General features: G+C 40.3%; 1 protein-coding gene across 10 annotated transcripts in view; it reads right to left on the bottom strand.

The window, feature by feature from the left end:
• kmt2ca (lysine (K)-specific methyltransferase 2Ca) overlaps positions 1–18,099 on the bottom strand; it is a 491,834-nt gene that overhangs the window by 387,243 nt on the left and 86,492 nt on the right. For all 10 annotated transcript variants that reach the window (XM_063044443.1, XM_063044442.1, XM_063044440.1 and 7 more), the window contains one exon: positions 15,716–15,877. In XM_063044443.1, the coding sequence (XP_062900513.1) occupies positions 15,716–15,876 (161 nt within the window). In that variant the 5' untranslated portion in view covers position 15,877. The remainder of the gene's footprint in view (positions 1–15,715; positions 15,878–18,099) is intronic.

Below are 18,099 nucleotides of genomic sequence, written 5' to 3'. Positions count from 1 at the left end.
TTCAAATTTTTGCTTACATGAAAGTTGACGTTCAAAATAAAATTCGTCTACATATCATAATCACCAACTGAAATATCATTAAGCAACCGCTTCATGAAGTCGTCAATATATAGAAAGATTAGTTGTCTTCTTGTAGTAAAACTTTCAGCGATCTTTGCAAACTCATGCATTAAAGCGCTTTCCAAAAGTAAACAATTAATTGCTTCTATATTGTAAACTGCATTTGGAAAAAAAGTAAATTGGCAACAAAAATCCACGATCTTAATCACGTATACCCCACCCCCAGCCAACATATCGAGAACTTATCCTCATGATCCAACTAAAAACGGAGGGGGCGGGGGGGGGTGTGGAACACTGCTGGCGAAAATAGTGCCGACCACTCGGCTGAGCAAAAATCCTGGCATGGATCAGTTTAAGATCTGGATTCAAAAACAAACACATGGCCACAGTCACTCCAAATATATCGAAACTTCACGCATTGCGCAGTACAAGATCCTTATCCAAAGCTCAAGGAAAGGGGGGGGGGAATGAGTGCTTGCTAATGTGGCGTTTCCGGACAACTTTCATCACGAAGCACACGCAGCGTCCCAATGCGAGGTAAACACTTTTTAAGTTGTCATACGACTCCTTTGATACGAAGTTAAAGATAAAGGCTGGTTGATTTTCTGCATACCAGTTCAAATGAAACTTCACTTTACGATAAATACAAACGCTGGAGATGTTCAGCAGTTCAAAACAGTATTTGCTTTTATATTTATTTTTTAATTGTGTTCTACACGCGTGCTTTTTTTGTATGCTGTATCGGATCCGGAGTAACAATAATTTCGCTCTCATTTTGCACTGGTGTACTGAAGAAAGCAAATAAACGTTAACGTTGAAAGTTTCACATCAATGACCTTGCATCAGAATTGGAAAAGGTCAGCGACTGCACAAATGAAGAGCCCCCGTGATTCCCTTGTCCATTCGCCCCTCCTCACTAATGTTCCTTCATAGCACATATCGCTGCGAACGACAGAAATGCTTATTTGCCTATTCACCTCCTCCCTTACAGGACCACAAACAATCCTTCCAAGTGGAGCAACACTTCTCCTGCAAATCTGTTCGGTTCATCTATTATATATGGTGCTCCCGATGCAGTCTACTTCCTCCAGCAGTGGTAAGACCCGAAGTAAATTTGAGGACCACCTTTTTTGAGCACCTTTGCTCCATGTGCCAAAAAAGAAATGTCGCTGTGGCCACCCATTTTAATTCCTGTACCTATTACAATTCTGATGTCGGTCCATGGCTTCTTCTGCTGTGACAATGAGGCCACTCTCAGGGTCGAGGGACAGCATTTCATATTCATTCTAGGGCCACCTCCATCCTGATGGCATGAACATCAATTTTCCTCCTGACAATTTTTCTCTCCTCCTCCTTCTATTCACTGTTATAGCCTCTTACCTCTTCTCCTCACCTGCCTATAAACCTTCCCTTGGTTCCCCTTCTCCTTCCCTTCCACCCATGATCCACTCTCCTCTATCAGATACCTCCTTCTCCAGCCCTTTACCATTCCCACCCACTTGGCTTCACCCATCACCTTCTAGTTTGACTTCCTTCCCCTCCTGTCCCCACCTCCTCCTCCTTATTCTGGCTTCTTCCCCCTTCCTTTCCAATAATAAAGAAGGATCTTGGCTGAAATATCGACCATTTATTCATTTCCGTAGATGCTGTCCAACATGCTGAGTTCTTCCAGCATGTTGTTCTAGACTTCTAGCATAAAAGACCATAAGACTTAGGAGCAGAATTAGGCCATTAAGCCTATTATGTCTGCTTCACCATTCCATCATGGCTGATCCCTGATCCCACTCAACCCCATACATCTGCTTTCTTGCCTTTGATGCCCTGGCTAATCAAATCAACTTCCGCTCTAAGTATACACACAGACTTGGCTTCCGCCACAGTCTGTAGCAGAGCATTCCATAGATTCACTACTCTCTGGCTATAAAAAAAATTCCTCCTTAGCTTTGTTCAAAAATTTTGAGGCTGTGCCCTCTGGTTCTGGATACCCCAACCATAGGAAACATCCTCTCCACATCTACCTTATCTAGTCCTTTCAACATTCAGTATGTTTCAATGAGATTCCTCTGCAATCTTCCAAATTCCACTGAGTACAGGCCCAAAGCTGCCAAATGTTAACCCCTTCACTCCTGAAATCATCCTCATTAAACTCCTCTGGACTCTCTCCAATGACAACACATCTTTTCTGAGATATGCAGCCCAAAACTGTTGACAATATATGAAGTGTGGCCTAACTATTGTCTTATAAAGCCTCAGCATTATCTCCTTGAAATGAATGCCAACATTGCGTTTGCCTTCTTTACCACAGACTCAACCTTTAACCTTCTGGGAGTCTTGCACAAGGGCTGCTCTCCCTCTGCACCTCTGATGTTTGAACTTTCTCCCCATTTAGACAATAGTCTGCACTATTGCTCCTTTTACCAAAATGCTTTATCATATATTTCCCAACACTTGTATTCCATCTGCCACTTTTTTGCCCATTCTTCCAATTTGTCTAAGTCCTACTGCAATTGCATTGCTTCCTCAGCACTACCTACCCCTCCACCTATTTTGACACCATCCACAAACTTTGCCACAAAGCCAATTCCATTAATCATTGACAAACAACGTGAAAAGTAGCATCCAAACAAGCCCCCTTTATTCCCACTCGCTGCCTCCTGCCTGTTAGCCATTCCGCTATCCATACTAGTATCTTTCCTGTAGTGCCATAGTATTTTATCTTGTTAAGCAGCTTCATGTGTGGCACCTTATCAAATACCTTCTGAAAATCCAAGTAAATGACATCCACTGCCGCTCCTCTGTCCATCCTGCTGGTTACTTCCTCAAATAACTTGAACAGATTTGTAAAGCAACATTCCCCTTTACAGAAGTCATGCATGACTTATTAGTTTCCAAGTACCTTGAAACCTCATCCTTAATAATAGACTCCAACACTTTCCCAACCACTGAGGTTAGGCTAACTGGACTATAATTTCCTTTCTTTTGCCTTATCCCTTCTTAAAGAGTGAAGTGACATTTGCTATTTTCCAGTCCTCTGGGATCATGCCAGAATCAAGTGATTCATCTTGAAAGATCATGACCAATGCATCCATCATCTCTTCAGCAACCTCCCTCAGGACTCTGGGATGCAGTCCAGCTGGTCCAGGTGACGTATCCACCTTAAAACCTTTCAGTTTGCAGAGTACTTTTTTCCTTTGTAATAGCAATGGCACTCACTCCTGCTCCCTGACACTCACGGGCCTCTGGCACACTGCTAGTGTCTTCTACAATGAAGAACTGATGCTAAGTACTCATCAAGTTCCTCTGTCATTTCTTTGTCCCCCATTACTACCTCACCAGCACCATTTTCCAGTGATCCAATATCAACTCTCAACTCCTTTTTACTCATTATATAACTGAAAAAACTTTTGGTATCTTGCTTTATATTATCGGCTCGTTTGCCCCCATATTTTACCTTTTCCCTTCTTATAGCTTTTTTTAGTTGCCTTTTGTTGAGTTTTAAAAGCTTCCAATCATCCAACTTCCCAATCACTTTTGCTACCCTATATGCCCTTGGCTTTTATGCGGTCCTTGACTTCTTTTGTCAACCAGTGTTATCTACCTCTACCATTTGAGAACAACTTCTTCTATGGGTCACGACTTCTTCTGTGGGTCACAACTATTCTGTGCCTTGTGCACTATTCTCAGAAACTTCAGCCATCCATCTCTGCTCTACCGTCATCCCCGCCAGTAACTTCCATCAATCCATCTGGGCAAGCTCCTCTCTCGTGCCTCTGTAATTCCCTTTATTCCGCTGCGATACTGATACGTGTGACTTATGTTTCCCCCTCTCAAATTGCAGTATGAATTCAATCATATTATGATCACTGCTTCTTAAGGGTTCCTTTACCTTCAGTTCCCTAATAACACCTGGATTATTACACAACACCCAATCTAAGATTGCCTTTCCCCAAAGCAGGTTCAAGCACAAGCTGCTCTAAAAAGCTATCTCATATCTTTTCTTCTCTTGCAACCCGACACCAACATGATTTTCCCAATCCCCTTGCATATTGAAGTCCCCCACTGCAACTGTATCATTATCCATATTACATACCTTTTCCAGCTCCCTTTGCAATCTCAATCCCACATCTTGGTTACTATTTGGAGGCCTATATATGATTCCATAATTGTTTTTTTTTTACCCTTGCTGTTTCTTAATTGTACCCACAAAAATTCAACATTCTCTGACCCGATATTACCTCTTTCTAAGATGTAATTTTATCTCTTATCATCAGAGCCACATCACCACTTATACCTTCCTGCCTCTCATTTCGATACGAAATGTATCCTTTGATGTTAAGCTCCCAACTATGGGCTTCTTTCAGCCACGACAGTGATGCCCACAACATCATACCAACCAATCTCTAATTGCGCCATGATTTTGTCTACCTTATTCCAAATGCTATGTATGTTTAAAAACAGCACCTTCAGTCCTGCATTCTTTGCCCTTTTGAATTTTGCCTCTGTGGTAAAATTTAACACTTTGCTCTGTCTGCGTTTGTACCCAATCATTGGCTGGTCCTTCCTTACATTCATGTTACATCCATCATATACTGTAAACCTGTCCGGTCATCCTCAGGTCTATCATACTGGTTCCCATCCCCCTGCCATATTAGTTTAAGCCACTCCCAGCAGCCCTAGTAAACCTGCCCGCAAGAATATTGGTTCCTCTCCATTCAAGTGCAACCCGTCCCTATTGTACAGGTCATACCTGCCCCAGAAAAGGTCCCAATTATCCAGAAATCTGAATCCCTGCTCTCTGCTCCAATTCTTCAGCTATGCATTTATCTGCCACCTCATTGTATTCTTATCCTCACTGTCACCTGGCACAGACAGCAATCCCAAGATTACTACCCTTGAGGTCCTGCTTCACAGCTTCCTTCCTAACTCCCTGTATCTACAGCTCTTTTGTATTGGACAATTGTACACTGATAAAGGGGCTTGAGAATTGGACAAGAAATTAATGCTGTATTGATTATAGGTAAAATGTACTTGCAAAAGCAAAATCGTGATCTGAACTCAATGTTAAATCCATATGGCACTGTGCTCAGCAAATGTTGAGTCATTACTCATGGCACAACAGGACTGCTGTATGAGAAGAGTTTAGTGTGATTTGATTTGAGTTCACTTGAGTCTCAGGGTTAGGGTGCAAGCACTGACCAAAGGAAACAAAATATGGCAGGGCAGACTAAAGACAGGGAAGACGCTTCCTTTGAACAGGGTGTAGGCACTGAATGAGGGTAACAGGGCAAGGAATTTAGGACTGAAGTGAAAAGAAATAGCTTCAAAGGGTGGAAGGTGCTGAATATATTTAAGATGAAATTATAAGTTTGTAAAGTATGCAAAGTCCAGAAAAAGATAGTTTTGAGATAGCGGCTCAGCCACGATTGTGGCCAGTGGCAGAGCAAACACCAAAAAACTAAATATCCTTCTAGTCCTGACGAAGGGTCTCGGCCTGAAACGTCGACTGTACCTCTTCCTAGAGATGCTACCTGGCCTGCTGTGTTCATCACCAACTTTGATGTGTGTTGCTATCCTTCTACTTCTTGTCTTCAATTATCAAGTTTCCTAGGGACAATGCAAGAGGCTAATAAAAAGATCGAATAGGACAAAGAATTAAAGTGACAAGCAACTGGAAACACAGTCGTACTTGTAAACCGAAATGGAGGCATCCTTTAAACGCAATCAACTAATCTGGATTCACTCCTCATTCTCCTGCTACCTCCACTCAAATAAACACAAAAACATAAACAACACCCAAGTGTCTGAAAATATAAACAAACCAATATTTCAAGTGAACTGTGTGTTTGGTGCCCTACAATAAAAAGGACGGCGAATACTGGATCTCCTGTGCTAACATGGGAACGTCTTCTAACAAGCAAAAATACTGGAATAGCTTAAAAGTTAACCACTGTTTGCAAAAAAAAAGTTACATCATAAGGCTAAAGGGAAAAAAAAGATTTGCTTAATGATGGAATCACTCAGGAATTGACAGAAGGCCATGGTAGAATGCCACAGTAGTGTAGCAGTTAGTATGATGCTATTACAACTCTGGCCATCAGAGTTTAGAGTTCAATTCCAGGACCACCTGTAAAGAGTTTGTACGTCTTCCCCATGACCGCATGGGCCTCCTCTGGGTGCTCTGGCTTCCTCCCACAGTCCAAAGACATATCAGTTGGTAGGTTAATTGGTCATTGTAAATTGTCCTGTGAGTAGACCAGTGTTAAATAGGTGGCTTGCTGAGCAGCGCAGCTTGTTAGACCAGAAGGGCCTGTTCTGTGCTGTATTTCTAAATGAATAAAATAAGAAATGGCAAAAGATGATCAGTTTAATGTGGAGTGTACCAGGTTGAACACGAGGACAAGACAACCTTTATCAGAGGGTGAAGCATGAAAACAGAAATACAGAAAAGGGAACAAACATAGTGTTTTGTCAACTATGGTTGCTGATTACTTAAATGGAAGTGAATTTCACTGGCCATATCCAAGACGACAAATTGTGGGTTGATGAGAGAAAAAGAAGAGGTAGGCTCATGCAAAAAAGGAGGAAATCAAAGTAAACTTACAACGTTTTAGTTTGGACAAAATTTTCAACAGAGTACACCAGTATAGTGGAAAAAGGGGTGAGAAAGATTTCCAGAAGACATTCCACATATTCCATGAAAAGCTGGAACAAATACAAGTTCTCACTAGCAACGTTCTTTATTTAAAGGCAATGGAGTCAAAAGGAAGGTTATGTAATGTGGGAACACGTTCAGTCAGGCAGAGAATACTAGTGAAGAATGGAGACAGGTTTAGCCTCCAGTCAAAAAAGTAGGGGCACCTAGGACAAGGAGGTGTAGTCAGATTAGACAACCATCGTAAAAGTTAGTCAATTAGAAAGAGAAGTATGTTCAGGTTTGAGGTCATCGGAAAAATAAGCAACTCAGGAAGATAAATGGGGTTTAAAAAAAGGAGCCAAGATACAAGAATAGTGCCACGGTAAAAAGAAAAGGTGACAAGCATGATCAACCATGGCAATGTTGAATTTAATTTTGGGAAGTTAACTATGCAGGATTGGGGCTCAGTGTGAGTGCTTTGCTTTAGATGTTTTTCAGCCCAGTTTCTGAATCACAAAGAAAATCTGCAGATGCTGGAAATCCAAAGCAACTCTCTCTCTCTCACACACACACACACACACACACACACACACACACACACACACACACACACACAGTGCTAGAGGAATTCAGCAGGCCAAGCAGCATCTATGGAAAAGAATGAACTGTCAATGTTTCAGGGCGAGGCCCTTCATCAGGACTGATGAAGGGTCTTGGCCCAAAATGTCCACTGTTTACCCTTTTCCACAGATGCTGCCTGGGCTGCTGAATTCCTCCAACATTTTGTGTGTGTTACTCCAGTTTCTGAATGTCTGACATTTTAATTTGCTGTTGAGCCCACTCTGATCCTGGGCCATGAGCAGTAATTGAAAACAAGTTTGGGAGACACCATTCTCGATCTTTCAACAAGGCTCATTATAGTCTTTCAGATTAGAGTTCAACAACTCCAGAAGAAAAAAAATCTGATTTCCCATTTACTAACTGTGGACCATTTTTTGCCTGTCTCATCTTTCCTTACTTTTGTCCTGCACTCTTTAACATTCATCTCTACCTTTCACCAAATCACAGAACTTCCCCTCCATAAATTGTCTACACTTCTAGCTACCTTAGTAAAGCATCCTTTCTTCTAATAATCCTTTCTTCTCTCCCATCCCAATCCCCCAATCAGGCAGAAGCTAAAAAAGCCTGAAAGCACATACCACCAGGCTTCTATCCTGCTGTTACTAGTCTGTCACTATTCTAGCATTTGAGGTGGTAGGAGGGATAGAGAAGAGGAGATACATCTATATCGGCTATTATGAAGGATACTAACATTATAAAATAGCTATTAACAGGGAATAGGAAGGGAGGAGAAACTAGGTCACAAAATGTACAAGTCATAAGGGAAATGGTATTGAACAAAACAAAACAAAACCTAGGTCCTGATGGACTTCATCCCAGGGTCTTCAAAAGAGGTGACTAATGAGGAGCTGCTTCTGGTTAAAGGTCACTGATCCAAAAAATCTGCTTCATTTTTCTTTCTCCATACATGTTGCCTGACTATCTTATTATTTCCAGTAATTTGTTTTGAGTTAGTAATTTTCCAAAATTCTCTACATTTGGCAGAGGTTCAATTAGATTGAGTAAATGAGTTATTACATTTGCTGTTTACCAAAAAGGGAGGGACAGAGAAAACAGGAAACTACAGGCCAATTAGCTGTCATAGGAAAAATGTTGGAGGCTATTATTAAAGACGTCAAAGCAGGGTAAAGCAAGCCCTAAAAGATGTTCATGGTAATCAAAGACAAGATTGTTTTGTGAAATGATCATTTACAACCAATTTAATGGAGTTCTTTGAAGTAGTAATATACTGGGGATAAGGGGAAATACCAAGCCTGCCAAGTGCTACATCAAATAATACTACAAAAATTTGAAAATCATAGTAGACCAGGTAGATAGTAGGTGAGCTGACAACAGGAAATTGTTTATAAATGGATCTTTTAGTGGTTGGCCAGACGTGAAGTGGTATGCTAGGGGAATATGCACCTGGGCTTCAACTTTTTACCTGATTTGGACAGAGACAACAAAAACATACCTGCTAAGTTTGCTAATGACAATGATAGATACCAAAATGATCATCTATTTAGCATTAATTGGATGTTTGGCGCAGCTTAGAAGCTACAGATGTGCAATACTATACAGAAACAATCTTGTGATGTCTTCACAAGTGCTCATTGTCACAGCAAATTATATTAAAGTAAGGTCATCATTAGGTGGTGACCCTTTTAATACAAACCTTGAGATTGTAACAGAACAGCAAAACAACAGCACAAGAATCCATAAAGCAGTTCTCAATCGATTGAGCAGAAAGAGTGAATGCCTTGGAAATTAGTAGTAGACATCATTATCTGAGCATGGTGGTTTAAAAATTATTTAAACACCACAAAAAAACAAAGTCTATGAGATAACCTACCAACTTTAATTGCTGAGATAACAGATCAAAATATCATTTTTATGCTTGGGTACCACACTAATAAAGGGACATCAATTCAAATAATGTGGAAAACTGCTTCTCAACTTATACACAAGTTGGAAATGAATGAGGAATCTCAAACTGTCAAAATCTGGTCAAATAGTTCAATGAATTATCACATTAATTGAGAAAGCTGAATTGTATCACTTCAAATATATTTCAGGAAACGTCAAACTTTAATAAAAAGTAAAACTCAAGGAGATACTGTATAATCAAGTAGAAGAGTCTGTAAAGTAAAAATCAAGGAGATATAGTGGTATAGAAGAACTCTCCTTTAAGGTTAAATCAAGTCTTAACAACTTGCAATCCAAGCTCTAACTATTTCTGATTTTCTAAATTAAGAAATGCCATTTCTTTAACATCAACAAACATGACTTTTTTCTTCAAAAGCATCTATTTTCTTATCTATCCATCAAAACGCAGTCTCATGATTTCTAACCATGTTCCAGTTTTTTTTGTCAAAATAAACAGAAGTATCTTCAATCTTTCATTTTGGACATATTAGATTGGAGACTTACTAATGTACACTAAGTCAATGCTATCAACAGATCACCAAATAGCAGAATCAAAGCCAACACTGGCTTCTTCTTTAAAACAGAAATTCAAACATAGCTCAAACTGATCAGGTGGAGGTACATTATTTTCATAGCTGGATACATTCTAAGTAAAACAAATTAATTCAAAATCAACTTAGTTCTAAAGTATTCATACTCAGTGTGCAAAACCACTTACAATTTGGTTTGGAAATCATACTGCCAGATGCTATTAGGACAAATGAAATGTTACAATATAACTGTGAAACATTCTCATTCTAGCATTAAATTGCTAGAGCAGTGTACAGGATCTTTAAACAAAATCAGAAAATTTTGTTATCTCTCTACTGATATCCTTAATGATTAACTTTCTTTTCCAAATTGAATTATCAGAACAAAAATGTATCAGCTGAAACTGAGATGAATCAGATCAATCATCCCACTCTTGAGACCCAGAATAACACACCAGTACACTAGTGAATGGTTTCCATATTTATCATAAGGTACTTTATCTCAGATGCCTCCAGTAGATACCAAAGATGCCATGGCATTGTTTCAAAGAACTTCTGTGGTGGCTTGGTAAATATTTAGACATCAAATAAAAACAGGATTATCCCGTTATCATCATGTTGTTTGTGTGAGCTGTGTACAAACAGAACATTACAACATTTCGTATGGTACAGAAAAAACTACACTTCAAAAGGACTGCTTTAGGATATCTTGATGGATGCCATTGTAATATACAATGCCTATAAGTATTCACCCCACTTGGAAGTCTTCATATTTTAATGTTTTACAACATTGAATCACACCGTGAAGCATCCCCACAGCAGGATACAGCCACCATCATGCTTCACAGTAGGAATGGCTTATGCCAAGCATAGCATTTAGTCAAATGGCCAAAAAGCTCAATTTTGGCTTCGTCAGACCGTAGAACCTTCTTCCAGCTGACTTCAGTCTCCCTTGTGCCTTCTGGCAAACTCTAGCCGAGATTTCATGTAAGGATTCTTTCCAACAGTGGCTTTTCTCTTTGCCATTTTCTCATGAAGCTGCAACTGGTGAAGCACCTGGGCAACAGTTGCTGTATGCATAGTTGCTTCCCTCTCAGCCACTGAAGCTTATAACTCCTCCACAGTTGTCATAGGTCCCTCACTAGTCCCCTTCTTGCATGATCACTTAGTTTTTGAGGATGGCCTGCTCTAGGCAGATTTACAGCTGTGCCATATTCTTTCCATTTCTTGTTGATTTTTCTCAACTGTACGCCAAGGGATATTCAATAACTTGAAATTTTCTGGTATCCATCTCCTGACTTGGGCTTTTCAATAACCTTTTTGCAGAATTGCTTGGAGTACTCCTTTGTCTTCATAGCGTAGCTTTTGCCAGAGAACTGACACCAGCAGTTGGACCTTCTAGATACATAGAAACATAGATAATAGGTGCAGGAGTAGGCCATTCAGCCCTTCGAGCCTGCACCGCCATTCAGTATGATCACGGCTAATCATCCAACTCAGAACCCTGTACCAGCCTTCCCTCCATACCCCCGATCCCTTTAGCCACAAGGGCCATATCTAACTCCCTCTTAAATATAGCCAATGAACTGGCCTCAACTGTTTCCTGTGGCAGAGAATTCCACAGATTCACCACTCTCTGTGTGAAGAAGTTTTTCCCTCATCTCGGTCCTAAAAGGCTTCCCCTTTATCCCCAAACTGTGACCCCTCGTTCTGGACTTCCCCAACATCGAGAACAATCTTCCTGCATCTAGCCTGTCCAATCCCTTTAGGATTTTATACGTCTCAATCAGATCCCCCCTCAATCTTCTAAATTCCAACGAGTATAAGCCTAGTTCATCCAGTCTTTCATCATATGAAAGTCCTGCCATCCCAGGAATCAATCTGGTGAACCTTCTTTGTACTCCCTCTATGGCAAGGATGTCTTTCCTCAGATTAGGGGACCAAAACTGCACACAATACTCCAGGTGTGGTCTCACCAAGACCTTGTACAACTGCAGTAGTACCTCCCTGCTCCTGTTCTCGAATCCTCTTGCTATAAATGCCAGCATACCATTCCCCTTTTTCACCGCCTGCTGTACCTGCATGCCCACTTTCAATGACTGGTGTATAATAACACCCAGGTCTCGTTGCACCTCCCTTTTTCCTAATCGGCCACCATTCAGATAATAATCTGTTTTCCTGTTTTTGCCACCAAAGTGGATAACTTCATATTTTCTACTAGTTACATCCTCAAAAAATTCTATGAGATTCGTCAGACATGATTTTCCTTTCACAAGTCCATACTGACTTTGTCCGATGATTTCACCGCTTTCCAAATGTGCTGTTATCACATCTTTGATAACTGACTCTAGCAGTTTCCCCACCACCGATGTTAGGCTATCCGGTCTATAATTCCCTGGTTTCTCTCTCCCTCCTTTTTTTAAAAAGTGGGGTCACATTAGCCACCCTCCAATCCTCAGGAACTAGTCCAGAATCTACAGAGTTTTGAAAAATTATCACTAATGCATCCACTATTTCTTGGACTACTTCCTTAAGCACTCTGGGATGCAGACCATCTGGCCCTGGGGATTTGTCCGCCTTTAATCCCTTCAATTTACCTAACACCACTTCCCTACTAACATGTATTTCCCTCAGTTCCTCCATCTCACTGGACCCTCTGTCCCCTACTATTTCTGGAAGATTATTTATGTCCTCCTTAGTGAAGACAGAACCAAAGTAATTATTCAATTGTTCTGCTATGTCCTTGCTCCCCATAATCAATTCACCTGTTTCTGTCTGTAGGGGACCTACATTTGTCTTAACCAATCTTTTTCTTTTCACATATCTATAAAAGCTTTTACAGTCAGTTTTTATGTTCCCTGCCAGTTTTCTCTCATAATCTTTTTTCCCCTTCCTAATTAAGCCCTTTGTCCTCCTCTGCTGGACTCTGAATTTCTCCCAGTCCTCAGGTGAGCCACTTTTTCTGGCTAATTCGTATGCTTCTTCTTTGGAATTGATACTATCCTTAATTTCCCTTGTCAGCCACGGGTGCACTACCTTCCTTGATTTATGCTTTTGCCAAATTGGGATGAACAATTGTTGTAGTTCATCCATGCGATCTTTAAATGCTTGCCATTGCATATCCACCGTCAACCCTTTAAGTGTAATTTGCCAGTCTATCTTAGCTAATTCACGTCTCATACCTTCAAAGTTACCCTTCTTTAAGTTCAGAACCTTTGTTTCTGAATTAACTATGTCACTCTCCATCTTAATGAAGAATTCCACCATATTATGATCACTCTTACCTAAGGGGCCTCTCACGACAAGATTGCTAATTAACCCTTCCTCATTGCTCAATACCCAGTCTAGAATAGCCTGCTCTCTTCCTACTACAATCAATTGAAACACCTTGACTGCAAACAGATCTCCATTTATCTAGTTATACAACTTCTAAAACCAATTGGCTGCACCAGCGATGATTTAATGTGTCATATTAAAGGGGTGAATACTTATGCAATCAGTTATTTTGCATTTTATATTTGTATGTAATTTAGATCACCTTGTTTTCACTTTGACATGGAAGAGTCTTTTTCTGTTGATCAGTGTCCAAAAAAAAGCCAAATTAAATCCACTGTGATTCAATGTTGTAAAACAACAAAACATTAAAACTTCCAAGGGATGTGAATACTTTTTGTAGGCCCTGTAAATCCATGTCTCTCAGTCTCTACCGTCTTTGAAAACAAAGCCACAAAGTCATCTTCAACTGCTTGAACCTTTAGTTCATCAAGTAAATTAAGGGATTAAACAGCCATTGGTCCCTTGGTACCAAATCATTAAGCAATGTCAACCAGAAAAATTCTGGGTTTGTGCCAGAGGTGTACAAGTCCAGTACATCCAGATTTATATAATCCCAATAATAAAAACACAAAATCAAGAAACATTGAGCAGCTACACAGCATCTCTAGAGAGAAAATGAGTTTAGACCATAAGACATAGGAGCAGAATTAGGCCATTCAGCCCATTGAGTCTGCTCTGCCATTCCATCATGGCTGATCCCAGATCCCACTCAATCCCATACATTTCAGGTTAATGATCTTTCACCCGAATGACCTGAAACATTAACTCATTCTTTATTTCCGCTGATGCTGCCTGACTTGCTACACATACTCAGAATTATCAGCCTTTTTTCCCCCCAGATTTTCAGCATCTTTTTTTTTGCTTTTCTTCAATCCATTGATTATAAAGACAATGAAACATCCTGAATCTCTTGCTTCAAAATGCCATTTACCTTGCTGAAAAGTAAGCATACATGGCAAAGTGGGATAGCATACTAACAACTTTGCTCACTTACCTGTCTGACAAAAGTAAAAATAGGCTACTCAGCACCTTAGCAAAACCACAAAGAGGAAATGAATGAAACTCCTAACAGAACTAATATGCCAGGCTCACAATTTACAGAAAGTCTTGATGCAACTTATTTGGCAATAACTTTTTTGCACAATTTCTGTTCCTGATGTTGCAAGATACCCAGCCAAATGGGTTGGTTTTATATGGGCATAGTGTGAGTGAATGCATTTCTGATACTAGCAATGGCACAATTATAACAACTTGAGTAGAACAAAATACTGATAATTCATTAAATCACCTGAATAATGATATTTTTGGTTATACTGGAGCACTGTACTGAATGAGACACAAGAGTGAAATTAGAGAAGATTTACAGAATGCCTGGACTAAACACGGAATATATTTTTGGTAAAGGATGTACAAAAACTCACCGGAACACAATTTAGTTATGCACTGAATAGTCTTCCAACCCTTTAGCTATTACTTCTTGCACTTGAAAAACACTGGCACTAACAGCAAGATCAACATTTATTGCCCTTTGCTAACTGCTGTCATCAACCATTACACAATTTCTTGTGAAGGTACTCCTTCTGCTATTGTGGAGGCAGGTAGAAGAAATAAATGCAGCACTGATGAAAGTGAAGAGTGTTATTTCCAAATCATGATGGTGTGCACCTTAAAGAAGAATATGCCGGTGGTTTAACCAATGGACCCAATGTACAATGTATGGCTGTGGAAGATGCTATCAGATGGGCTTTTTGGAGATGGCACACACAATGGAGACTGTGCAGTGTGGAAGGAGTTACTGTTAGGGTGGTGGATAGCATGCCATTCAATCAGGAGCTAAATTTCTTGAGTGCTGTTGGAGTTTCTCATCTCGGCAAATTGAGAATATTATTTCATATTTCTGACATACCTCTAGCTCATAGAAAATACTCATCTGACTGAACTAATTATGTCTTTGATATCAGAAATAAGATAAGACATGCACAAGATTCAAAGCTGTACGTACTTTTTATGTGCCTCGAGGAAGGGAATTGTCCCAGATCATTGCATTTCCATAAATAATAATGATGCTGAGGGAGTAGAAGACATTTTCCTAACCAAAATAGATTCTTTGCCTTGCCACCTCTTCCATGAACCAAGAATACAGAGCAAATGAGTTCAAAAATCCATGCTCCTCAAAGTGTATACTTTTTTTTTTAAATGTAGTAGCATTGCCAAGCTATCAAAAGCAGATTACTGAAAACCATAAAGAGCACAATATTTATTTATTGGTGCAGCATGGAGAATGCCCTTCCGGCCCTCCAAGCCCCAGCAACTCCAACAAACCCAATTTAGCCCTAACCTAATAAAGAAACAATTTACCTATCCAATTACCTATCCAGAATATCTGTGGATTGTGGGGGGGGGAGAAACCGGAGCACCTGGGGAAATGCCACACATTCCATGGGGAAGGACGACCAGGGATTCCTTACAAACAGCGGTGGAATTGAACTCCCAACCCCAACACTCCAAGCTGTAATAGCATCTTGTTGACCACTATGCTACAGTGGCAATAGATTTTTTAAAAATCCAAGTTGGTAACATCTGAACATAAACAAATAATGCAACTTATAGGTTTCCAAACAGCACTTACTTCTTTTTCTTTTGTAGCGGAGTTGTGCCATCTTTACGAGGCCGTCCTCGTGGCCGTTTGTCATTATTTACAGGGCTGCCAACAGGAACAGCCGCAAGGGCGGCAGAAAGAGGTGGCGGTCCTAGGTCAGATGCCTCCACACTTTTGTCCTCTGATGACATTCTGAGGATGGAAGAACAAGAACTCTGAATTAGTGGAAGATGACAAACACTAAAATTAAGCATCAAACCTAATTGCTAAATTGTCCCTGTAAGATATTTTTGTTAAGTTAAAATAATAGCCATATTTGGTCCTAGCTATCTTTAAGTTGTAACTAATTGAACTACTAACTGCTAACAAAGACTTTTTTCCTGTAATATAAAATGATCTATTGTTTCAGTTCAGAAATCGAGTACTACAAGCAATGAAACTTTTTAAATTCCAGCCACTATTATAGCTGCAGACCCAGTAATGCACAGTCTTTCTTAGCCAATAAAAATCTTCCACTTTTAAACAATTCTACTAAAATAACCTTGCTGAAAACAAGCTTGGAATAAAACAGAAGAACCAAAGGAACACTGAACTAGTTATATAACTACTGGGGAAGGAAAAACCTTTGTTAACCCAAATCATATTTGCATAGTATCTGAGGAAAATTCAACAAGACATCCATTTGGCATCATCAGCAATCAGCCTAACTAATCAACAATGGGCACAACATTGTAATTGCTAGAGCAAAAAACAAACTGCTGAAAGCATTCCATGGGAGGAAAAGGGGTGGCTAACAGTTCAGGTGGAGATCCTGCTTTAGAGAAAGATTGTAAAGGGGAGATAGCCAGTACATGCACGTGGAAGGCAGGGTTAAGATAGAGGCTGGAAGGTGATAGCTCTAAATCAGGTGAGGGAAGGATGATGGGCAGATGGGACGAGAGGTGAGGAAGAAGGTGATGGTCTAGATAGAAGACAGAGGGAGAGATGGAAAAAGTACACAAAGAGGGTGATTGCTTGAATGTGGGCTTGCAGGAGTGTGTTCATTAAACTGTAAAAGTCAATGATGCAACAGGTAGCTGTGGGAATGGAAAGAGGAGTTGAAATAATATGAAACCAGAAGCAGATGGCTATCAGAAACAACAAAAGCAATAGACCAAGACAGCCCTTCTAGATGAGGCAGAAGAATCAGTTTCATCTACAAGGAATGTCAAGGATTTCTAGACAGTGACAACGAGGAGGAAGTAGGGATAATTAATACACTTCTTTCACTTGCAGGGAAACATGCCAGAGGATAGGAATGAATAAGCAGACCAGGGAGTCATGAATAGAGTGGTCCCTACAAAAAGCAGAAAGGGGATAAGAGGGCAAGATATGATTGGAGGAGACCACTGGAACTGGCAGAAGTGGTGAAGGACAACATGCTGGATGGCAGGGGATGAAAAGTGAGGACCAAGGGAAGTCCACTCTTCTATCCAGGATGGTGACGGGTGGGGATGAGAGTAGATGTGCATGAAATGAAGGAAATGTTTGAAGGCTCCACTGACTACTCCTTTACTTGATTCCACTGGCCCATTTTCCCTTGCTTCTCCAGTTCCACTTATCACCTGCCAGCTTGTCCCTATCCTTCACTCTCCCTGGTCCACTTGGCACTATCCATCTAAATATTTTCTTCTTCTCAAAACCTCACTGCATCTGTCTCTCCCTTCCCTCTCACTTCTACATACAGGCCATCTTCCCGTTACATTCAGTCCTGTGGCAGGGTTTTGACCTGAAACATCAACCATCCCTTTGCTTCTACAGATACTGCTCGACCTGCCAAGTTCTTCCTGCAGTTTCTTTTTACTGAAACGTGTTTCTATACGGTAGTTCTATTTTTCAGTTATGCTTGGTTGTAATTTCTTATTTGAAGTATGATATTGGAGCATGTAAAGGATAAAAACTAAATAATTTATATATTGGTCAGGGTGGGGAAGAAACAGTGCTACCAATGTTACGAGCGCAAACACAAAGCAGTTTGAGTTTTTGCTCTGATTTTCAACATTTGCAATCTCATATCTCCATCTTAATTCCAAAAAGCTTGTTTGACAAAGTGACATTGAATAGTTATGATAAATAGAGAAAGCAGCAGCATTGAACTATATGCAGGAAGAATCAAAAAGCTGTTTTGAAATAGTCAGCAATAATGAACTAGACCAAATATTAACTGGATACTGTCAGACTAAAATACAGGTCCATAACCCCTTATCCGAAATCCTTGGGGCCAGTTGCATCTCGGAATTCAGCATTTTTCGGATTTCAGAACCCCCCCCCCCCCCCGGATACAAAAAAACAGGTATGCTCTTATTTAACCGGTCCCAGTGTAGTGGACTTTAGGACCCAGTGGCGCACCAAACCTATGCACATCCTCCCGTATA

The sequence above is a fragment of the Mobula hypostoma genome, chromosome 3 (genome assembly GCF_963921235.1).
Source record: "Mobula hypostoma chromosome 3, sMobHyp1.1, whole genome shotgun sequence".
Classification (NCBI taxonomy): domain Eukaryota; kingdom Metazoa; phylum Chordata; class Chondrichthyes; order Myliobatiformes; family Myliobatidae; genus Mobula; species Mobula hypostoma.
Note: the sequence above shows the minus strand (reverse complement) of the source record. Positions and strands in the feature narration are given on the sequence as shown.